This window comes from Heterodontus francisci, unplaced genomic scaffold, assembly GCF_036365525.1.
Source record: "Heterodontus francisci isolate sHetFra1 unplaced genomic scaffold, sHetFra1.hap1 HAP1_SCAFFOLD_61, whole genome shotgun sequence".
In the NCBI taxonomy this organism is placed as follows: domain Eukaryota; kingdom Metazoa; phylum Chordata; class Chondrichthyes; order Heterodontiformes; family Heterodontidae; genus Heterodontus; species Heterodontus francisci.
The window spans coordinates 5703798-5728396 of record NW_027141441.1 but is presented as its reverse complement, the minus strand read 5'-3'; the positions used below and the strand labels follow the sequence as shown (position 1 = coordinate 5728396).

At 47.8% G+C, this 24599-nt stretch overlaps 1 protein-coding gene and 2 non-coding genes across 3 annotated transcripts; 2 read left to right on the top strand and 1 right to left on the bottom strand.

Annotated features, from left to right (window-relative positions):
* Nucleotides 1-562: 562 nt before the first annotated feature.
* Nucleotides 563-20752, bottom strand: LOC137363443 (histone H2A-like). The gene is made up of 3 exons (XM_068027271.1): nucleotides 20384-20752; nucleotides 19415-19468; nucleotides 563-628 (listed from the first exon to the last, which is right to left on the bottom strand). The coding sequence occupies exons 1-3, from the start codon at nucleotides 20750-20752 to the stop codon at nucleotides 563-565; spliced, it is 489 nt and encodes a 162-aa protein (XP_067883372.1).
* Nucleotides 2984-3055, top strand: trnaw-cca (transfer RNA tryptophan (anticodon CCA)). The gene has a single exon. It is a non-coding gene; the product is annotated as a tRNA-Trp (tRNA).
* On the top strand, nucleotides 17028-17110 carry trnal-uaa (transfer RNA leucine (anticodon UAA)). Its single transcript has one exon. It is a non-coding gene; the product is annotated as a tRNA-Leu (tRNA).
* Nucleotides 20753-24599: the final 3847 nt, after the last annotated feature.

The following is a 24599-nucleotide window of genomic DNA, read 5'->3' as shown; positions in this document are numbered from 1 at the left end:
TTCCTCACACTGAAATTATTCAATCAATATTCATCTCCCAAGTCGATTTGAGACTGTGCCTTTCTGATCATGTGGAGTTAAAGCAATTCTTCCAGTCAGTTAGTTCAGTTGTCATTTCATGAGAAATTAGAAGTCATCATGACTTCGTCAGTGACCTCATGGTTCAAGTGTCTGAGTGATGTTAATCATGATGTGATGAATTGATTGTATGTTCCAGTCTTTCAGTGGTGGGTTTTCACACTGGGTTGAAACGTGTTGGACATGGTCTGGAAATGTTTCACACCGTTCCATTCCCAACAGGCCATCACCTGATGTGATGGAAATTCCATTTACTTACAGAAGCTACATTTCCATCATTGCACATCTGGCTGCACAGTCAGGATCTGAGCTGAAGGTGACCGTCCTGCCCAAATTTCCATAGAGGCAAAAAAGACATGTGATGGGTTACTTGCACAAAGCTGGGTGATGAGGTGTTTGAGAGGTTAAGATGATGGATTATTAATTCCTTCTGTTTTACATGTATGAGTTTGAATCCCAGCTGCATCAACAGTTTATAAAATGTTCAATCCATTGTTTCTTCGTAATTCACCAGCTTTTGCAGAAAGTAGGACTTAAGCTGTTGCAGTACCTGTTAGAAAGATAGTCGAAGTTATTCTGAAGCCATCTTCCAATGTCATCTACATGGAAGCGGGATTTTAAAGGATAAGATGTAGTTTTTAAAAGTCACTTCAATCTTACTCGAGTCTTTACAAAGAAGCCAGGTAAATCTTTGATGAAAACTCATATACATTTAGAGATCTTTTAAAAGCACTTCAATCTTGTTAATAAAAAGTCAGATATAAATTTAAGAACTCTGATAAGGCTATGCTAAAAAGTTACATACAACTAAGAAACAAAATACAACATTTAAAATGTCTGAACTCCCTCTGAAAGTTGACCCCTGCTGCTGCCGGTGTCTTCCTGGAATAGTGGAGCTGTTGTGTCAACAGAAAAGTCCTTCCCGAGCAGCCCTGAGCCAGTTGGTACCGGCTCCAATCCAACCAAGGTAAAAATCAGGATACATTGTGGGCAATGAGCCCAAATTGCTGAACTACAGGTCCCTGTCACTTTAAAGAGTGGGCTGGTGCGATTATGATCAGAGGCTCCTTCTGAGCACATTTCGCACCACCACAACTTCCAGATGCTGGTGTTAGTGTGTGCATGTACCGGCAGTTGCAGTGCTGTTCAGACCCTCAATAGCAGTGAAAGTCTCAGTGTTCGCCGCCAATGGGGCTGTAAAATCCAGGCCAATATCTCACAGCCCTGTTAGATTTTCTCTCCCTCTGTACAAAATCAAACTCCACACAGTGTCTTTCACTCACTCCTGTTTCCAGCCCTGATGGTGCCGAAATCCCCTCTCAAAGGTACACAATCCAGTTGATTTCTGATCAAATACCTCCTTCCTCATTCAACAGAGGAAACAGAGACATGAACAGGAGTCAGGTGCAAGAAAGTTTCACCAACAGAGCAAAGAAAGGCACCAACAAAAGTCACACCTACTTTCCAAATCATTTCACTGTAATATTCTTTCACTTCTTTTGTAAGATGACTGCAATAAATCTGAAAATGAGCACCATGAGGTTTGTGTTCACTCATCACTTGTTCTCCTGTGTTTGTCTGTCAGGTTTTTAATTCAATTTGTATTGGATATTGAATAGAATCTCTTCTCAAGATGATTGCACATTGTACTGTGTTTAAAGCAACCAACTTGTAAAATGGCAGATAATGAATGTTTCAATACCTGTGTGACCAGATTCTTCCAATGCTTTTCAACAGCTAGATTGATGATGCTTGTAATCTGTATCCTGTGGAGAATGGGAGAGGAGAATAAAAACATGGTGCATGAACAGGACAGACTGTGTAAAATGGGAGCACAGAAATACTGCCACCTCATTGAAAGTTAATGAGATTTATTCCAAGTCAGACACCTGTCCACAATGAACAAGTGAATACATTAATTGTCCACTTTCAATCTAAATGGGACTGAGGTTCCAACAGAGAAGTTTTCTGGAAAATACCTGCTGCAGTTTTAAAATTGATGAACTGGAACATCTTATACTAACTTTCAAATAACTGTAGTGATTGTATAGTTCTCATAGTGGAGAGAAGGAGTTGTTTATAAATATAAGCAGAAAGACACATTTGTGGATTTGTGAATGAGCTTTATCTTTCTGAAATGTATTTGTCCATTGGTTGCAGGTCACTGGAAATTCTTTTTTACATTTCAATTGTAGCAGCAGCAGTTAGCAGCAAAATGTCTGATTAATCAGAGTAGTGGATCTGGGAAATACTTAAACAGCCGAGACCCTGTAAAACAGAACTCCAAGTAATATTTTAAATAAGGCACTGAACTGACAGAGCGGTAAAGGCCTGCTCGGGTCAGGGAAAAAAACCCGACCCGAACCCGACAGAACCACATTGGACCCGAGCCCGACCCGGCCCGAGTATCTCCATTTATTCCCACGCCCAAACTACCCGACCACTGGAATGTTCACTTTATCTACCTCCCGATTCCGAATCTACAGGAAGCTGCAGCATGAGCGCAATGACGTCATAGAGATGCTCACTTGCTCACTGAGCAGACTCAGAGTTTCCCTCCTTGATGACCCGGACTACCAGCTTTGGTTGGCTTTTCAACTTTTGACACTTATTAAACTCAACTTCCCAGCAGAGTTAAATGTAATACTTACTGTGTGTGTCCGACACAGACTCAGCCCGACCTGGACCCAGCCCGACCCGAACCTGGCCCGACCTGACCCGAGCCCGAAAGCCAGACCCGGAAGAGCGACCCGACACGACCCGAACCCGACACGGGTCCCGTCGGGTTCAGGTCGGGTGGCAGGCCTTTGCAGAGCGGAGGTCAGATGAGGATTGAATTAATTTCAATCACTGAATCTAAACAAGAAGTAAATCTGCCAGGAATGGAACACTTTGCTTTATCTGTGAGCTTGTGGCGCAACGGTAGCGCGTCTGACTCCAGATCAGAAAGTTGCGTGTTCAAATCGCGTCAGGCTCAGTTATGTTTTACAGCAGCTCAAGTTCCTGGATTTTATATCAGAAGAGAGTTCGATCCATTGGAATGTTCAGTGAATGGTTGAATTTCAAGAGAAACTTTAATAGATTAAATTCCTGATTTCAGGTTCCGTTCCATTTCCATGCTCAGTTCTTATTTCACACTGTTTTATATCAGAACAATGTTTCAGGGATGTGATGTGTCCATTGTTTGTACAATCGCTCTGTCACCCAGTGTGAGAAATAAAACACAAACCGCCCAGCGTGCGGCTCAAACCCATACCTGGCTCTGTCTATAGGCCGCTTAGTTCAGTTGGTTAGGACGCAGTGTTGATAACAACAAGGCTGTGGATTTGATCCCCATGTGCGCTGTCACATGGTCAGTCATTAATTTGACACATTTTTGTTACACTTAAAATCCAACTTTTAGATGCAAACAAGTTTACATAAAATGTCAAAGGGAATTTATTTTGAATAACATCCATTGCATCTTTGTCACTGGTCTGGAGTAACACAGAATTCTTTCCAATTATCTTCCGTTTGCTGATAAACGTTGAACTCGTGGCCTGTTCTCGTTAATGGTCACGAGCAACAAAAACAGACAGAGCAAGTCTGACCGCCCAGAGATGTGGAAAAGGCTTCAGTTTGGGACATATGCAGCAAATCAAATGTTCACCCGGCCCCGAAAGATTCAAAAACTGGGGAAAAGGACACAAGGAGATAGAGAATAAGCTAAAGCTGACAATGTAAATATTTCCCATCCTTGATATCTCTCTATTCCAATCCAACCTTCAGAGTTGGGTAAATAATTTCAGTGTAAATTGTGCAGCTCAAGAGTCAAAACCAAAGGGCGATGCAAAATAAAGGAAAACTGCCAAAACCCCAGATTGAACCTGGGATCTTCGGTCTAACACACTCCCAACTGAGCTATTTCAGTCTCACAGGCTTGGGATGATAAGTGGCAAGTAACATTCGCACCACACAAGTGCCAGGCAATGACCATCGCCAACAAGAGAGAATCTAACTACCTCCCCTTGACATTCAATAGCATTACAATCACTGAATCCCCCACCATCAACATCATGGAGGTTACCATGGGTAGCCATACAAATAACGTGACTACAAGAGCAGGTCAGAGGCTTGGAATCCTGAGGTGAGTAATTACAGTGCAGCTGTTGGCTCCACCCCAGGGGCTGAATTTGTTCTGTAAACCATGAAGCAGCTTCCTCTTAAATCCCAGGTTTATCAATAAATCCTCTTACAAAAGCCCCAAAGTGTCATATATTCCTCTCACTCATCCATGACTCCTGACTCCCCAAAGCCTGTCCACCATCTGCAATTCACAAGGCAAGAGTGTGATGGAATACTCTCCACTTGCCTGGATGGGTGCAATTCCAACTCAAGAATCTCAACACCGTCCAGGACAAAGCAGCCCACTTGACTGGGACCCCATCTACAAACATTCACTCCCTCCACCATCGGCACACAGTGGCAGCAGTGTGTACCGTCTACAAGATGCACTGCAGCAATGCACCAAGACTCCTTAGACAGCACCTTCCAAACCCAGCGACCTATACCACCGAGAAGGGCAAGGGCAGCAAATGCAGGGGATACCACCACCTGCAAGTTCCCCTCCAAGCCACACACCATCCTGACTTGGAACTATATCGCCGTTCCTTCACTGTCGCTGGGTCAAAATCCTGGAACTCCCTTCCTCACAGCACTGTGGGTGTAACTACCCCACATGGACTGCAGCGGTTCAAGAAGGCAGTTCACCACCACCTTCTCATGGGCAACTAGGGATGGGCAATAAATGCTGGCCTAGCCAGCGATGCCCACATCGCATGAATGAATGAATAAAAATGTGAAGTATCCCTTGTGTCATTGTTTTGGTAGAAAATATAACCCTGGTGGAATTGCCCCTCCCAATCACACCTCACTTCATAGAACATAGAAAATGGAGAAAATTTATGGCACAGAATGAGACCATTTAGCAATCGTGTGTGTGCCAGCTGAAAAAGAGTGATCCAGCCCAATCCCACTTTCCAGGTCTTGGGAATGGGATCTGAACAGATCTCAGAGCTCACATTATGTGAATGTTCTGTTGAAGTGTTGGTGAGCTGATATACCAGGGGAGATTCACACTGTTAGACACAGTGTGAAATACATTCAAGTATTTATAAAACATTGTAACATGTGAGTAATATTCACCATTGCTTTCTCAGCACTGATGGATTGTGAAGTGGGAGACAGCCAGAAGTCCCATGGGTCCACACTGACCATGAGCTGAGAATGAAATGAGAAAAAGTTCAATCTTCAGCAGTGAGTTGCTGCAGAGAGGTAAGACCCTGAATCAAGGAGAGACTTTCTCATACTGATTTTGAATCTCATTTCAAACACTCCTTGAACTCTCTGCCGAGGAATTCAGAGCTGGATAACGCCTGTAAAATCAGTCTAAAAAGGAAATAGAAAACACCCACCGTGGGCTCAAACTCAAAAACTTGAGATTCAGAGTTTCATGCTTTCATCGACTGAGCTCACTGGGCCTGAGACAGTGTCCCCATCCTGTCTGTTATTGGACGGTGCAGCTGTTGGCTCCACCCCAGGGGCTGAATTTGTTCTGTAAACCATGAACCAGCTTCCTCTCAAATCCCAGGTTCATCAGTAAATCCTCTTGCAAAAGCCCTAAAGTGTGATATATTCCTCTCACTCATCCAGAATAAAAGTTACATCTTTTGCTCTTTTTACCTTCCAAACATTGACTTCTATTTTACTCAGCATTTATTTCTCTCTCCTTTTTATGTTGTGCATTTCCGAACAAACATTTCATTTCAATTATTTATGAGGGATGAAATGAACAGAAAATATTTTCTGCAATGGTACCAGGGGTGTGGGACAGAGTGAGTGGTTCGGGTCTGGAATATACTGCCTGAGAGTGTGCTGGAGGCAGATTCAATCGTGGCTTTCAAAAGGGAATTGGATAAACACCTGAATAGAGAAAATTTGCAGGGCTACAATGAAAGGGCAGAGGAGTGGAATTAGCTGATCTGCTCTTGCAAAGAGCTGTCATGGACATGATGGACTGAATGGTCTCCTTCTGTACTGTAACCATTTGATTCCTTGATTCTAACTCTGTCAAAGTTGTTCTGAACTTGCTCTGCTCCAAGGAGCACAACCTCAGCTTTTCCAGTCTCTGCACATAACTGAAGTTATGAGGAACCATGGGGAACCCACTGTAAACCTTCCTCCAGACAGAAATACAACTGTTCACCACCACACTGTGACCCAGCTGTTCACAATATATATCAATGATTCGGATGTGGGGACCAAATGTAGCATTTCCAAGTTTGCAGATGACACAAAACTAGGTGGGAATGTGTGTTGTGAGGAAGATGCAAAGCGGCTTCAAGGGAATTTGGACAGACTTAGTGAGTGGACAAGAAAGTGGCACATGAAATATAATGTGTAAAAATGTGAGGAGTAACAGATGTGCAGATTATTTGTTAAATGTTAAGAGTGTGAATGTACAAAGGGGCCTGGGTGTCCTTGTCAATAAGTGACTGAAAGCTAACATGCAGGTGCAGCAAGCAATTAGGAAGGCTAATGATATGTTAGCCTCGATCACAAGAGGATTTGAGTACAGGAGTAGTGAAGTCTTGCTTCATTTGTATATAACCTTGGTTGGTCTGCAGTTTGGAATACTGTGTGAAGTTTTGTTCCCCTTACCTAAGGAAGGATATCATTGCCATCGAGGGAGTGCAACGAAGGTTCACCAGACTTGTTCCCGGGATGGCGAGACTGTCAAATGAAGAGAGATTGGGGTAACTGGGACTGTATTCTCTAGAGTTTTGAAGAATGAGAGGTGATCTCATTGAAACTTACAAAATATTTAAAGGGATAGACAGGTAGATGAAGCTAAGATGTTTCCCCCGGTTGAGGAGTCTAGAACCAGGGGACACAATTTCAACGTAAGGGAAAAGCCACTTAGGACAGCGATGAGGAGAAATTTCTTTACTCAGTGGGTTGTGAATCTTTGGAATTCTCTACCTCAGAGGGCTGTGGAAGCTCAGTCATTGAGTATGTTTACAGCAGAGATTGACAGATTTCTAAATACAAATGACATAGGGGAGATGGAGATAGTGTGGGAAAAAGGCATTGAAGTGGATGATCAATCATCATCATATTGAATGGCAGGGTGGGCTCGACGGGCTGAATGGCCTCCTACTGCTCCTGTGTTCCTATCAGTCTGCAAACTTCATATGCATGCTGTCATTGTCCCTTTTCTTCCATGGGCTTCAGTTTTACTGGCAGTCTAGTATGTGACATCATCAAGAAGGTTTTCAATAAGTTAAATAAGGAGAAATTGTTTCCAGTGGCAAAAGGGTCAGTAACCAGAGGATGTATTTATCAGGTGATTGAGAAAAGAACCAGAGGTGAAATGAGGTATGATTTTTTATACAGTGATGTGTTGTGATCTGGAATGCACTGTCTGATCAGGACTTGAAAGCAGATTCAGTCGTAACTTTGAAAAGCAATTGGGATAAATACTGGAAGGAAAAATGGACAGATTACAGGAGACAGCACTGACACAATGGACCAAATGGTCTCCTTCTTTGGGTATCATTCCATGGTTTTATGAACATAATGTTGATACAATTCGCTGAGTTGGAAGGGAAGTGAACCCAGATTCCGGGTATTCTAAACACCAGACCCAAACCAAATGAACAAGCCCGTTGTTTAATCTCTGTTTTTCACACCAGCTTCTCCTCGCTCTTTCTGTGTTTCCTGCCTGGTCTGTTCCTCTGACCTTCATTCCTGACACTCTATTGAGAATGGCCAACTCACTGCGCCTCTCACTCCCACCGTCACTCCACCCCTTCACCCACTTCCAAACCTCTCTGTTCAACAGTACCTCACATCAGCTCCTCTGCTCCATTAATATAACAGGAAAACATTTTCAAACAGACATTTCCAGAGAGTTCCAGTAAGACAAGGTAAAGATCAGATTCATTCACTTGAAACACAGAGAGAGTAGCTCTCCCTGTTCAGTCAAAGGAGCAGATGTGGTTTCACTCCCATTAGTCTTGGAGACATGGGCCAGAATTTTAAGGGACCGTTGGAGACGGGAATGGAGGCTGGGGAGGGGGAGGAGGGGTGTATAAAATAGGGATGGAAGACATTGGACCGGATTTTTCTGTCGGCGGCTGACATGGAGGGCAGACTTCGCACATCCACTCGGCAAGAAGGCATTTAAAGTATTTATGAATCCAATTGTCAGCAATTTTATTCACTGGATCCAATTGAACTAATAGCACACGGGAACCACGGTGCTTCAGAGCCTCGCCTGGTTAAAGGAGGCAACTGGGAGGTGGGAGCTGAGTGTTGGCTTCACTGGGAAGCTATCGGGTGAGGCAGCGTCACTTGGCAGCAAGGGTGGAGGGGAAAGGGCATCGAGAAACACTGTCAGGAGTGGGGGCCAATGTGCCAGCTCTGCAGAGGGAACAACACCAGGGTGCCATTGGGGCAGTGCCACTTTATTGAGGATGACAAATGAGGTAAATGTGGCTGGGTGTTGTTTACTGTGAAGGCCTTGCACTCAGGGAGGGGCAACCTGTCATGGGCCTCATTCGAGGCTCCCATTGAGGAGGAGGAGGAGGAGTAGAGAGGAAGGGAGGGAGGCGCAGGCACCAGCAGGGGCACCACAGCAGCTTGGGGGCCCACAGGAAGGCCAGCCTCGAACAGGAGGCTGGAGAAGGAGGCAGAGGAACACGTCAGCCGAGGTTCAACTACCTGCAGATGTCCGAGTGACAGTGTCTCCGCAGACTGCACCTCTCCACGGAGGTCGTCACTGATCTCTCTGCCATGATGCAGCTTTGCCCCATGCGACTTGGTGGGCACCTGATGCCAGTGTCACTGAAGGTCACCGTGCCACTGAACTTCTTCGCCACCAGATCATTGCGGGGATCCACTGGAGATATGTGTGGAATCTCACAGTCTGTAGTGAATCAGTGCATCAAGGAGGTCACCAATGTCCTGTTCAGGAGGGCCAGTGACTATGTGCACATTGATCCAAACAGTCAAGCTGAGAGAGCTATAGGATTCGGGGCCATCGCTGGATTCCACCAGGTGTAGGGTGTCAGTGACTGCACCCATGTGACCATCAAGGCTCCTGCAGACCAGCCAGCAGCCTTCAACAGGAAGGGCTTCCACTTGCTCAGTGTGCAATTGGTCTGCGACCACTGCAAATGGATCCCATAGGTGTGTGCACAAATCCCGGGAAGCAGCCACAACGCCTGCATACCAAGGCACTCCCAGGTGCCAGAACCTTTCCGCGGCCCCATCCGCTTTCAGAGATGGATCCTTGGAGACAAGGGCTACCCACTGAGGACATGACTACTGACGTCTGTGAGGAGCCCACGCACGGATGCAGAGGAGAGGTACAACACCTGCTGCGGGTCAACCCGAGCGACCATCAAGGAGGCCATTGGTCTCCTGAAGATGAGATTCAGGTGCCAAGATCGATCCAGTGGAGCCCTTCAGTATGTCCCGGCGAGGGTCTCGCATATCGTCGTGGTTTGCTGTGCACAGCACAATCTGGCATTACAGAGGGGCGAGGTGTTGACTAGTGAGGATATCGTGGAGTGTGATGTCTCCTCTGATGATGAGGATGTGGAGGAAGATGCTGCCCAAGCAGTGCCAGATGAAGAACCTCAGGCACAGTAGGAAAGGGGCCATGAGATACACACAAGGGAGACATGAGACACCCTTATACCTTCAAGTTTCCTTTGAGCCTTACCACCTTCTGGAACCACAGCAAAAAAGTCTTAGCTTTAAGCAGCCCTGTTGTCGTCTCTTTCCTTCTGCACTGCAGTGTCCAGGTACACATCGCACAGTGACAAGGCCGAAGCTTTGTGAACTCAGGGCTTGGTCCCTCACTTCCAGCCCCTTGGGAGGTAGGGTTTAAATTAAGTCCCAAAGGGCATCAACAATAGGAAGGAGAAATAGTGAGAGAACATCATTTCTTTCTTCCGTGTGACACCAAACACAACCCTCTCCATCTGGAATGTACATTCACCATGAACACAAGTGAATCTAGGTGCTCTTCTTAAATCTTTTCCGGGTGCTCCTACGTGGTGCTCCCCCTGCTCTGTCAGCTGAGGTGGAGACAGGCTGCTGACCTTGCTGCCCCATGGCTTGGGATGACATTGGTGGCCGTCCTCTTGCTGCCTGAGGCCTGGAGGGCCCCGGCACACTGAGGGCCTCCTGCACAGGTACAGGGACCCCCCTCTGTCATCGAGGATGATGGAGGCAGGCACTGGCATCACTTGTGTCACTGGCAGAGGGGCTTTGGAGCTACTGTCCACACCAGGAGCACCCTGAGAGGGGCCCCCAGATGTAGCAGCCAGCTGCTCCTCCCCCTTATAAGACACACTTGTACCTCCCTGCTGACCTGAGAGGGATGTGGACCTGGTGAAGAGTTCAGGTGCCTCATCCCCCCTCTCGCCTTGTCACCACTGGATGGAGCTCATGGACAAAGCGATGGAGTGCAAGTCTGCGCGCATCTCCGGCAGCCACTGATTGGTCGGCTGGATCTGTCTCTCCATCAGTGTCACAAATCTCTCAAGGAAGGAAGCCAGACACACCCCCATCAGAGACAGTACAGCATGCAAGGCCTGGATGGACTCCTCCATCATCCGAACTTGGGTACACATAACCTCTGGCAACTCTGCCAGATGTTGACTGACCTCTTGCTGCAGCTGCAGCATTTCCCGTGTTGCTGGTGACACCAGAGGCACGTCATCAGCCTGGGACTCAGCATGGGCCTGGCCTCCCACAGACTTCCAACTGCCAGTGGCCTCGGCTGTCACAGCCTCCGTCAGCTGCCCGGGCCTGTCTGTGACGTGCTCACCAGCTTGTGTGCCCAAATCTAACAGCAAGTGGATACCCACCGAGTGAGGGTTTCTGTGCTGGTGGAGGGTGCAGGGGAATGAGGTGATGGTGCACCATCTGAGGCTCCCTCCTCCTCCTCAGAGGTATCTGGCTGTCCCACAGTCTCTCCAGCTCTTCGCTCTTGTCGTTCATCCTAGCCTGCATGTGAAAACAGGGACATTGAAGGGTTAGGGTCTGCCCATCGTGACATTCCAACCACCCCTACTGTGCAGCTCCATTGATGCAGTGGTGAACAGATGAGCAGTGTGGCTCCTTTGCAGCGGATGCTCCCTTGTGCCCCAGGAGATGTTCACTCACTCTCTTAGATAGGTGTCCCTGTCTCTCCATCAGCTATGGAGCAGCTGCTTTGCTGCCCGGCCTGTTCCATGGCCTCCTCCTCCATCGGGATGAGGACATGGAGATAAGGCATCCACTGCCAGTCTTGACATGCTCTTTCCGATTGTGGGCTGTCTTCTCCTGCAGCCACTATGATCAACAAAGTTAGTCTCCCAGCGGGGACAAACCCAATATCTCTGATGGTGATAGTCCAGCAGTCCATGATGTGGACACACATATTCCTCCTGCATGTGGCCCCTCTCGAGGGACTGTGTGAGTTTATACAATGACTGACGTGCACCTCCCACCGAGATGCAGCCAAGCCTCAGGCAGCATGTCCTGCTGCCCTTCCCCAATACACATGACTGGGTGGTCACTCCCTTTCCACCAAACAGTCCCTCTCACTCTGCCATGCGCAATGTCCAAAGAGTCCAAAGTGTTTTGAGTTTGCGCCTGAGCAGCCCGGATCCGGTCATTGACCCACTTCGTGCACTGGATCCATGTCTTGGGGGTGACCCCACGGCTGCTGACTTCACCTACTATCTCAAAGCAGCTTTGCTTGGTCAGGTGGACAGGTCTCCACCTCCCATCCCTGGGGAAGAGGATCTTCCACCGATCTGTTGTCACCTGGAGGCGAACCTGCAGGAAGGCATCACCAAACCATTGGACCATGGTCACTGCAGGCTCACATTCAGCTCCTTACCTATCAGGCAGCAGAGACAGCAGAACGGGTCCTGGGGCATCAGTGACAGCAGAACGGGTCCTGGGCAGCAGAGGCAGCAGAACAGGTCCTGGGGCAGCAGATGCAGCAGAACAGGTCCTGGGGCAGCAGATGCAGCAGAACAGGTCCTGGGGCAGCAGATGCAGCAGAACTGGTCCTGGGGCAGCAGAGGCAGCAGAACAGGTCCTGGGGCAGCAGATGCAGCAGAACAGGTCCTGGGGCAGCAGATGCAGCAGAACAGGTCCTGGGGCAGCAGATGCAGCAGAACAGGTCCTGGGGCAGCAGAGGCAGCAGAACAGGTCCTGGGGCAGCAGATGCAGCAGAACAGGTCCTGGGGCAGCGGAGGCAGCTGAACAGGTCCTGGGGCAGCAGATGCAGCAGAACGGGTCCTGGAGCAGGAGATGAAGCAGAACGGGTCCTGGGGCAGCAGAACGGGTCCTGGAGCAGCAGAGGCAGCAGAACGGGTCCTGGGGCATCAGAACGGGTCCTGGGGCATCAGAGGCAGCAGAACGGGTCCTGGGGCAGCAGAGGCAGCAGAACGGGTCCTGGGGCAGCAGAACGGGTCCTGGGGCAGCAGAGGCAACAGAACGGGTTCTGGGGCAGCAGAGGCAGCAGAACGGATCCTGGGGCAGCAGAGGCAGCAGAACGGGTCCTGGGGCAGCAGAACGGATCCTGGGGCAGCAGAGGCAGCAGAACGGGTCCTGGGGCAACAGAACGGGTTCTGGGGCAGCAGAGGCAGCAGAACGGATCCTGGGGCAGCAGAGGCAGCAGAACGGGTTCTGGGACAGCAGAGGCAGCAGAATGGGTCCTGGGGCAGCAGAACGGGACCTGGGGCAGCAGAGGGCTCTCAGGAAGACACTCCTTTAAACCAGGCAGCAGTGAATGCAGGGCTGGCAGCACTTTAAATATGGTGCCACGGCCTGCCGTTGTGTCAGATGTCGGTGCCATCGGTGCCTCGTTCCCTACCTCTGGTCCTTGTTTACATGTGCCCCACGCCTCCCCTTCATTAATTGGTCGGCTGCTCCGTGATCGGGGTCGGCCGGCCACATTTCCCTCGTGTAGTGACGGCACCCACTTCCGGTGCCTCTGCCGAGAGCCGCACCGTTAGTTTAAAATTCAGCCCATGGGGTCAAGAGTGGAAAATCTCCCCTCTGATTCTCTCTACTTAAAATGAAGGAGACACCAAATTAAAACTGATGAAACCAGGGATTGTATCCTGGTTCTTCAATCTAGTGTTCTCCCAACTGAGCTATTCCAGCCTCACTGTGAACTCATCTTCATTGGAGACAAATATAACTCCAGGCGGAATTTCCCCACCCGTTCATTCCTCACTTCAGGGGAATGGGACCCGACCAGATCGCGGAACTCAGATTATGTTAATGTTCTGCTCTTGATATCTTAATATTATCTTGCGTTTGAGCCACTTTTAATCAGGTTCACGGACAAATTCTTCCATCATCCCTTCTCCCACATTCTCTCTCTCTCATTCATTCTTTATTCTTCACAATCCAGAAAGGGTTAGGAATCAGAGCTCACCCCCAAACCCTCTGCACACAGACCTCTGTCTGTTACCCTGTTTGATCCAAGAGACCAGTCAATAAATTACACTCTTTATAAACACAGAAAGCAGCCTCAGAGTGTTGGACAGAGATAAATACACTGAAGTCTTTTGAAAAAAGTTCATCTTACGGGTTGTTACTGAGCCCACAGAGCAGGGCGGGTCCAGGCTCCAGCCCCAGCCCCAGCCTGTGCTGTGTTAGCTGATGCCACCTGGTGTGATACTGAGCCACACGGAGCAGGAAATGGCCTGGTTGTATTCATGGCCTGTGTTGTGTTAACTGATCCCACTCAGTGTGGTAGGATCCACACAGAACAGAATGGGCCCAGGCTCCTTCCTCAGCCTGAGGGATGATAGTTCTTCTCACACGTTGTTGTACAGAGCCCCACACAGAACAGGGAAATCTCAGGCTCCATCCCCGGCCTGTGGTATTTTACTTCATCGCACCTGGTATGGTACGGAGTCCCCAGAGCAGGAAAGATCCAACTTCCATCTCCGGCCTGTGCTGAATTAGCTGATCTGACCTGGTTGGCACTGAACCGCAATCAGGGGAGGATGGGCCGAGGCTCCATGGCCTGTGGTGTGATAGTTATTCTCATTTGGTGAGGTACTGAGCACCATATAGAGCAGGATGGGCCTGTGCTCAGTGAGCTGATCTCACCTTGTGTGGTCCTGAGACCCACACACAAAGCAGGACAGGCCTAGGCCTCATCCCCGGCCTGTGTTCAATTAGCAGATCTCAGCCAAAAGATTTTGATAAGGTTCCACACAAGAGGCTTCTCTATCAGATTAAAGTCCCTGGTATCAGTGGTAATATATTGATCTGGATTGGGAACTGACTGGCAGGACGTAGGCAGAAAGTAGTTACAGATGGATCTGGATCTGTTTGGAGACCAGTCACCAATGGTATCTCACAGGGATCGGTGTTGGGACTGTTGCTCTTTATTATTTTTATTAATGATCTGGATGTAGGTGTAGGGGGCACCATCTGTAAATTTACAGATGATTTGAAGATCTGTGCGAGTGTTCAGACTGGAGACGATACTCGACTGTTTCAGGCTGATCTTAATGTGTTGGGAGATTGGGTTCATGACTGGTAAATGATGTTTAATTTGGGTAAGTGCAGTGTTATTCATGTGGACAGGGCGAATGCTCAACATTCATACACCCTTCAGGGAAAAACATTAAAGTAGGTGGAAAAAAGAAAATAATTTTGAGCAGAGATCTGGATGTTCTAGTGCACAGATCTCTAAAGGTACAGCAGCAATGCTGTGAAGTGATAGCTGGAGCAAATAGGGGGTTGGGCTGCATTCAGAGGACAATTGAGTATAAGATGAGGCATATTCTTTCATGGGATGTGAGCGACACTGACAAGTCCAGAATTTGTTACCCATCCCTAATTGTCCTTGACAAGGTGGTGGTGAGCTCCCTTCTCGAATTGCTGCACTCCATGTGGTGTAGGTACACCCACAGTGCTGTTAGCAAGGGAGATCCAAAATTTTGACCCAGCATCAGTGAATGAATAGCGATATATTTGCAGATCAGATGGTGTGTGACTTGGAGGGGAGCTTGCACATGGTGGTGTTTCCATGCATCTGCAGCCCTTGTCCTTCAAGGTGGTGGAGGTCTTCGGTTTGGAAGGTGCTGTCTGCGGAGCCTTGGTGAGTTGCAGCAGTGCATCTGGTAGATGGTACACACTACTGCCACTGTGTGTCAGTGATGAAGGGAGTGAATGTTTAAGGTGGTGAATGGGGTGACAATCAAGGTGGCTGCTTTGTCCTGAACAGTGTCGAGTTTCTAGAATATTGTTGGTGCTGCACTCATCCTGGTTTGTGCCTTGTAGATGGTTGACAAGTTTTGGAGAGTCAAAAATCACAAAATTATTGCAGTGCAGAAGGAGGCCATTCGGCCCATTGTGTCTGCATAGAATCATAGAACATAGAAAGTTTACAGCACAGGCAGGCCAAAAAACGAGCCACCCAGCTGAATCCCACTGTACAGCATTTGGACCGTAGCCCTGCAGGTTCAGGTACTTGAGGTGCACATCCAGACTCCTTTTAAATGAGTTGAGGGTTTCTGCCTCAGCTACCCTTACAGGCAGTGAGTTCCAGACTCCCACAGCCCTCTGGGTGAAAAAACCTTTCCTCATCTCCCCTCTAATTGTTCAACACATCACTTTAAATCTATGCCCCCTGGTCACTGACCTCCCTACCAAGGTAAGTAGACCCTTCCCATCCATTCTATCCAGACCCCTCACAATTTTGTACATTTCAATCAAATCTCCCCTCAGCCACTTCTATTCCAAGGAGAAAAACCCCAGTCTATCCAATCTTTCCTCATAGCTGCATTTTCCCAGTCCTGGCAACATCCTCGTAAATCTCCTCTGTAACCTCTCGAGTGCAATTACATCCTTTCTGGAATGAGGTGACCAGAACTGCACACAGAACTCAAGTTGTGGCCTAACTAATGATTGATACAGTTCCAGCATAACCTCCCTGCTCTTATATTCTATACATCGGCTAATAAAGGAAGGGATTCCATAAGCCTTCTCAACCAACTTATCAACCTGTCCTGCTACTTTCAGGGATTTGTGGACATTCACTTCAAGGTCCCTCACTTCCTCTACACCTCTCAGCATTCACCCATTAATTGTGTCTTCCTTTGCTGTGTTTGACCTCACCAAAGGCATCACCTCACACTTCTCCAAGTTGAGTTCCATTTGCCACTTTTCTGCCCACCTGACCAGTCCATTTTTCCAGCTCTCCTAATGAGCATTTCACCTCGTGCCTTGAGCTGAGTTACTCATCACAGAATTCCCACTATCTGATTTACTCTTGTAGCCAGAGTATGTATATGAATGGTCCAGTTAAGCTTTTGTCAATGGTTACCCCCAGGATGTTGATGGTGGGGGGATTCAGCGATGGTAATGCTGTTGAACGTCAAAGGGAGATGGTTACATTCTCTCTTGTTGGAGATGGTCATTGCCTGGTACTTATGTGGTGTGAATGTTACTTGCCACTTAGCAGCCCAAGTCTGAATGTTGTCCAGGTCTTGCTGCTTCTGGACACGGACTCCTTCAGTATCTGAGATGTCCCGAATTTGTCCTTTTATGAAACCTTGGTCACGACTCACTTGGAATATTGTATCCAGTCTTGGTCTCCTCACATGATGGGTGATATTGAGGCTTTGGAAAGGGTACAGAGGAGAGACATTCGACGAATTCCCAGTATACGACATCTTGGTTATCAAGTTAGACTAAAAGAGTTGGGACCCTACACCTTAGAGAAACCTTGACTGAGGGGTGATCCGATTGAGGTTCATAAATAATGAAGGGTCCAATTTAGCATGGGAGAGGAGTCATAACTTTATTTTGTAAAAGGCCAGATGGCACCCGGATCACATTAAATTTCATTTTCAGTGGAGGGTTAATGTACCAGGATGGCCGAGTGGTTAAGGCGTTGGACTTAAGATCCAATAGACATGTGTCTGCGTGGGTTCAAACCCCACTCCTGGTATCTGTGCTAACAAAATGTTACTTATTCTTTCCCTGACTTTTGCCTTGCACCATCATCTCTTCTGTCATTTAATCACTCTTGCCTTCCAACTGATCACAGCTTCCTATTATTTGATCTGCCCCAGCACCGTTCCTTGGCTCTGCGCTTGCTTATAAACTGGTAAATCTTTAAGTTAATCTCCTCTGTACCCTGACAATGACCTTCTCATCCTTCCTGGATTGTGGTTCCTCACAGGATCCGCTGCCTCTCCGACTCACCTCCAGGTAGCTGAAGGCCCTGAGCCTTGGTCTCGCTTTATACGCTAGCTGGTAGTTGATTCCTTGCAGGTCTGCCACCGCTCAGGAGAAGCCCAAGACCCAGATCAAGCAAAGTATCAAGAGGAATGTGAACAAAGGCTCCCTGGTGCAGAGCAAGGGACAGGGCGCCTCCGGCTCCTTCAAAATCAGCAAGAAGGAAAACCGAGGGAAAGGTGGGAAAGAAGGTGAAGAAACCAGCAGACAAGAAATCTTCAGTGAAGAAACCAGCAGACAAGAAATCTTTAGTGAAGAAACCAGCAGCCAAGAAAGTGACAACAAAGAAAGTAACAGCCAAGAAAACGAGCAGCAAGGCGGCGGCAACGCCAAATAAGGCGGTGAAGAAAGCAGTGCTTCAGAAAAAGTCTCCTGCGAAGAAGGTCAAAAAAGGCAAGAGTGCGGCGGGCGGAAAGGCGCTGAAGAAAGTGCAGACATGGAAGAGCAAGGTCAAGCCGAAAGCAGCGAAGTCTCAGAAAGCAGGGTCTGGAAAGAAGTGAAAGCGCGGGAAACTTGTAAACATCTGAACACAAAGGCTCTTCTCAGAGCCACCCACATCTCTCAGGAAAGAGCTGATCCCCTGATCAAATGATCCCTGTCCCGGCCCCGCCTGCAGATTCCACATGGAAATGATTTGGAGTAAATCCAGGATCCCTGGTGACTCCCCTCCACCCAGCCCTTTCCCCACTCTCTGTAATAAAACAGAGGGATATCCGGCCCTCACTCTAACTGGAGATGTGTTCGGTGCAGTCTCAGTTCACAAATTCAGGGGGAGAGTCTGTAAGACAGTAACACTGGCGGAGAAACCCCACCTCACAACTCAAACCCCAACACATGAGTTTCTCCAATTCAGCTGGAGTCGAGTGACAACAGGAGCTGGGATAGGCTGTGATCGGGAATGTTAGAAATGGATTTGTTCAGGGAGGAATTTACCTGGAATCTCCGAATATAATAGTTCCTTATTTCCCCAGATGACACATTCTGCAGTGAGAGTGAAAAGTCTCTTCACTGCTTCACATTTATTAATTGTTTGGTTCGAGATGAATAATGAGTCAGAGAGTAATGACAGGATCTGAAGCTTCTCTCACACCAGCCCTTGAATGACTCAGTGTGAAGTGTCCAATGTGTGAAGCTACTGCCAGGGTTTGTCAATCTGAACAGTTTCAGCTCAGTTACTGGGGGCCTGGAATCCCCACAGTTTGACTCTGTCTCTGATTGGTCACCCGCTTCTCAATCCAATTCTTAACCAATAGGAGAATCACATATAAGTAAATAGAAGTTCTCATTGGCTTAGATTTTCCAATTGGAAAAAGCCCGGCAATTCCAGAGCAGGAAGGAATTGAAGTGATGGAAAATTTCAATTTTCAGGCAACAATTTTAAAACCTCTCATTTTATGATCTGTTTTACTGTATTTACCGTCACAAAATCCTGACGCGATTTTAGGAATCGTTTTCATTTGTCAATCTGTTCACTGTAAGCGGCGGGAGGAAGGTCCGGTTCAGCAATTTAAAACGGGACAAATATCAGCTTCCTCTCTGTAAAAGGAACAAATTAGCGACTAACCGCTTCTCACAGGCTTCTCGGGGAGTGACAGAAACGAGCGGTTTCTGATCCTTTCTCCTGAAAGAGGCGGATAATGCTGCAGGGAGCAATGAACTGCCCTTCACTTTCTGGCTGCTAATACACCACTGACTTTAAACAGTTCAAACAGCGACTGATGCTTCTGCCGGAAAATGAGCAGATTCACCAGAATGATCCCGGTCCATCATGGCCAAAGACATCCAGCTGGCCCGCCGCATCCGCGGGGAACGCACCTAAAACCCAGCTTCAGTAACAAGTGTAACAAGCTCTTTTCAGAGCCACCAAATCAGCAAAGGAAAGAGCTGCCATCTCTGTTCATCATCAAACCCATTAGATTGGAGGGGCGGTCACATGGTTTCTGTTTTGTCACATCACTTTCCCGAAAGGCCTGTCGGACTGAGAGCTGATCTGGAATTTAGAAAGCAGCATTACCGGAGACTCATTGCTGTTCAGCACAATCTCAGCCCTGCTCCTGGGATCCGTTAGCTGGCATTTGGGGAAAAGAAATGGATCCCAGTTTTATTTGGAAGGCATTAATGGAGCCGGGTCCGTTCACAGGAGGGTTATTTACAAACATTACCCAATGAGTTCACTAATATTTGAATCCATTGAAGATCAGTACATAGGATATGTAAGTTAGCTCGGTCACTCTGACTGAAACCGCCAGTTCCCCGGGGCTGCAGACCCTGACACTGCGGGGAGAGAATCCCCGACCCTATCCCGCCGCCGGGGGGAACAGACAGCTCTGTGTCCGGAGAATAGGGATGGCCGGGGAGCAGGCACATATTAAAGCGCTGCAATGGACTCAGCTCCTGTGTGTGCACAACTCTCACTGATTCCGTCCTCTGGAAACAGTGCGGTCTGAACAGATCAGGTTAGGAGAGAAACACACAGCCCGCGAATGGCCTCTTCCTTCCTGCATTTACTCTGTTCCGGGATCAGATTCGCATTGAGAAGCGGCGCTCAGATCACCGGAGAGAAAAAAAAACACAATTCAAACTGTCCAAATGAAAAACAGAGAATTAGCCCGGACACTTCCATTATTAAATTAATTCATCAGCTCTGAACCAGTTCCCGTTAATGTACCGGGATAATCTCGGGATTTATCAAATCGAAAGCAGCGGGATTTATTAAATTGTTGATTCTGACACCCTGTAGTTCAGTTCTTCACTTAACTGGAGGGGGAGATGTGTGAGCAGAGAAACAGAGCGAAATCCAGAGAGGGAACTGAAAACACACCTGGACAGATGTGAAACAGGTCAATCCACTGTTACAATAACTCCATCTCTGATTCCCTCCTGACAGTAACCAGCCCTTTCACAGAGACTGTGGGTGGCTCTGAAAAGAGCCTTTGGTTTATTAGATGACATTTTGGCCGCTTTACTTTTTCTGGGAGCTCTGAGCGCTGGTTTTCTTGGGCAGCAGCACGGCCTGGATATTAGGCAGCACCCCGCCCTGAGCGATGGTCTCCCCTCCCAGCAGCTTGTTGAGCTCCTCGTCATTGCGGACGGCCAGCTGCAGGTGTCTCGAGATGATGCGGTTCTTCTTGTTGTCCCGGGCCGCGTTGCCGGCCAGCTCGAGGATTTCAGCGATCAGATACTCGAGCACAGCAGCCAGAAAGACCGGGGCTCCGGCACCCACACGCTCAGCATAGTTACCCTTTCTCAGGAGCCTGTGAACACGGCCCACCGGGAACTGCAGTCCAGCCCGGGAGGAGCGAGACTTGGCCTTGGCCCGAGCTTTCCCGCCGGTCTTTCCTCTTCCAGACATTTCCACAATCTCACAAAAACTTTCACAAAGAATGAATAATTTCCTTAGCATTGATAGCATATCGCTGGCAGTCAGGATGGCCGAGCGGTCTCCATTAGAGGCGTGGGTTCGAATCCCACTTCTGACAAGTTGTGTTTTGACTGAACTGGAGGCGTTTGGGAGCAGCGGTGAAGAGCAAAGAAAAAGCAGGAAAGAACATGGACAAACAAAATAACAATGGACCCAAAGATGTTGCATCAAAACATGAGAGTAAGAGGCAACTAAGCAAACAGCAGGGCACATAAAAGATCAAAAATGTCACCTTTGTATCGGGGTGGAAGATGTTGCCAATATCCTTCATGAATACTTTGCTGTTTTCCCGAATGAGAGGGTGATGCAGATATTGTTATTAAGGAGGAGGAGTGTGAAGTATTGGACGTGATAACTTAAGGAGAGAGGAAGTCTTAATGGGATGAGCATCGTTGAATGTGGATAAATCATCAGGACCAGTTGAAATGTACCCCAGGCTGTTGAAAGAAGCCAGGGAAGAAATAGTGGAAGGTCTGACCATCATTTTCCAATCCCTCACTGGATACAGGTGTGGTGCCAGAAGATTGGAGGTCTTGTAACGTTGCAATAAAAGCAAAATACGAGGCAGATCAAGCATGGCTGATCCTTTCGAGTAGAGAAACAGGGCTGAATTCCCTGAACCAGTGCTACAGCTTACAGAATAGAAGGAGCCTATACACACCTGATGGGTTCCACTTAAACAAAAGAGCTGGAGGTGTTGACGGTCAGAACAGATAAAATGTGGAGGAGTGTTTGAAGCAGATGCTGTGTGGTTACTGTAGTTGTACTATGGAGTTATTTCAAGGAGGTGATTCTGAATGTAATGGATCAACGTGGACCCATCCAAGGCAAAGGTTCTAAACTTCCCTGTGGTCCAGCCTGGTTGAATGGAACTGAAGCAAACAAATCATCCAGAAGTGGAAAAGAAATATAAGGCCATGAAAGCACAGAATTCAGATGGATGCAATACCAGACGGTATGGCAAGAGTGTAAAACAGCAACAGACAGGTGAAAAAAACTTTCCCATTGAATGAGACAAGAGAAAAGAAGGGTAATAATAGTGTCAGGTGAGTTGTGACACGATTCACATTCCACCTTGATCTGAATAGAACTGTTGAAGCGAGTGATTGAGAAGAATAGAGGAGAAATGAAAAGAAAGGAGAAATAAACAAAAGGTCTTTTGATTTTAGAATGCTTGTTTTTGGAAATGACAGACTGTAAAGTGTGTGTGTCAGAAGATATAGAGCGAAGTTGGGTATGACAAGATCACAGGAAAGTTGTGCCCTGAGACAAGGTGTGTGTTGACAGGAAAGCTGCTTTCTTTTGCACAATATGTATTTTATTCATATAATTTGTGCAATTACATTGCAAAGCAGTTCAAATTTAATATTACATAAGGTACAATACAGATCAGTTTCCTTCAATAATGTACATGATGTATCTCACTATCCCTGCCTGCACAGGTTATATTTACAGTATTTACAGTACACATCAAACATTCTCTGGTGCAAACAGCCCGAGGGGTTTTACACGGGTTCCAGCCCCTCACTGTACTATGGCCTACTAGGGCCTTAGACTGCAGCCTTTCCCCAATGAGTCTCCATGGTGGCTTCCCCAAGCTTTAATGCCGTCCCACAGCACATAGTCTTGGACGTTGCAATGTGCCAGTCTGCAACACTCGGTCATGGACAGCTCTTTGCACTGGAATACCTGTCCCACGGCCGGGCTCGTTCTCAATAGAGATCATTTCAAATGAACATTTCCTAAATCCGTGCTTTCTCTCTCGCAATAAAGAGAACAGGATTTCTGGCAGATTCAGTGTGAGACAATAACACTGCCGGGTAAAGGCCGCTTTCCAACTCCAATCTTAACACAGGAGATTCCCCAAACAGCTGCAGTAAGGTGCTGTAAACTGCTGGAAGCGGATGTGTGTGGAAATGGTGATGTTACTGAGGAGGTTTCTTGTTATAGAATGGACTGTGTTTAGGTGGGAATATTACTGAGTGTTAATTGCATCGGGACCATATTTAAAAGCTCCGGATTTCTGGAAAGCCTTGACTATGAAGGCCAAGTCTGGAAGGGTTTGTGTGGAGAGCTGGGTTTCGGTTCTACTGTTAATAAAGGGTTTGAAATTGGCAGCCCAGAGGAAACTGGAGGTGGAGCTGAAAGATGAGGGGCCGTTCTCTCTCTGTCTGTCACTCTGGGTGTCTCCTCCATCTAGCTCTCTGTTTAATCTTCACTCTTGTCTCCTCCCCTCCCTGCTCTCACTCTGCCTTTCTCAGCCAGGTCTGGGTGGCCTGTATAAAAAGGAGCCTGACAGAATCAGTCTCTTTTATTGTGCACTGATTTGAGGCAAGAATCAACATGTCTGCCAGTAAACAAGAGTATGCTCCAGGCTGGCAGCATGTTAGAATCCATGAGGAAAGGCATCATCACCCTCATCGACAAGCGGAAGGGGGAGAGGACAGAAATCAGAAATTGGTGGCCCAATTCTGTTTAATGCTGACTACAAGATTCCGTCAAAAGACATAGCCAGTCGATTCAAATCTGCTCTGGAGTTGGTGATTCACCCTGATCAGACCTATACTATACCAGGCAGGACAATCTCTGATAGCTTTGCGCTACTCAGGGATATGATCACCTATGTACGGGACAGGAGGGTGGACACCTGCCTCATCAGCCTGGACCAGGAGAAGGCTTTTGACAGGATATCGCACACTTACATGATGGATGTGCATTCCAAAATGGGGTTTGGAGAGGGAATCTGCAATTGGATCAAACGACTCTGCACAAACATCAGTAGTGCAGTCTCAATCAATGGGTGGGAATCAGAAAGTTTCCCGATCCAATCTAGAGTCAGACAGGGCTGTCCTCTCTCCCCTGTCTTGTTTGTTTGCACTATTGAACCTATTGCTGAGTCTATTAGGAAGAATGCGAGCATCAGAGGGGTGACAATCCCAGGCAGCGGAGGCACTCAGGTTAAAACCTCCCTGTACATGGATGACGTCGCCGTTTTATGCTCGGATCCACTGTCTGTGCGCAGACTGATGAGCATCTGCGACCAGCTCGAACTGGCCTCGGGAGCCAATGTTAAACACGGCAAGAGCGAGGCCATGTTTAGTTTAGTTTAGAGATACAGCACTGAAACAGGCCCTTCGGCCCACCGAGTCTGTGCCGACCATCAACCACCCATTTATACTAATCCTACACTAATCCCATATTCCTACCACATCCCCACCTGTCCCTATATTTCCCTACCACCTACCAATAGTAGGGGCAATTTATAATGGCCAATTTACCTATCAACCTGCAAGTCTTTTGGCTTGTGGGAGGAAACCGGAGCACCCGGAGGAAACCCACGCAGACACAGGGAGAACTTGCAAACTCCACACAGGCATTACCCAGAATTGAACCTGGGTCGCTGGAGCTGTGAGGCTGCGGTGCTAAACACTGCGCCACTCTGCCGCCCTGTTCTTTGGGAACTCGGCTGACCGATCCTTTGTCCCCTTCACCGTTAGGTCAGACTACCTGAAGGTGCTGGGGATATGGTTTGGAAGGGCTGAGACGTGCACCAAAACCTGGAAGGAGCGAGTAGCCAGGGTACAACATAAGCTGAGCATGTGGGAGCAGCGATCGCTCTCCATATTGGGTAAGAACCTGGTCATCAGGTGCGAGGCGCTCACATTGCTGTACGTGGTGCAGGTCTGGCCCATACCGCATTCCTGCGCTGTGGCGATCACCTGAGCCATTTCCCGCTTCATCTGGGGATCCAAAATGGTCCGAGTCCGGAGGGACACGA

Coding starts and splice junctions, on each gene's coding strand:
- LOC137363443 (XM_068027271.1), bottom strand. CDS start 20,752: ATGTCTGGAAGAGGAAAGACCGGCGGGAAAGCTCGGGCCAAGGCCAAG. Junction 19,469..20,383: donor TGCCCAAGAAAACCAGCGCT/CAGAGCTCCCAG, acceptor CCCAAATGCCAG/CTAACGGATCCCAGGAGCAG. Junction 629..19,414: donor TGAACAGCAATGAGTCTCCG/GTAATGCTGCTT, acceptor TCTTTCTAACAG/GTACTGCAACAGCTTAAGTC.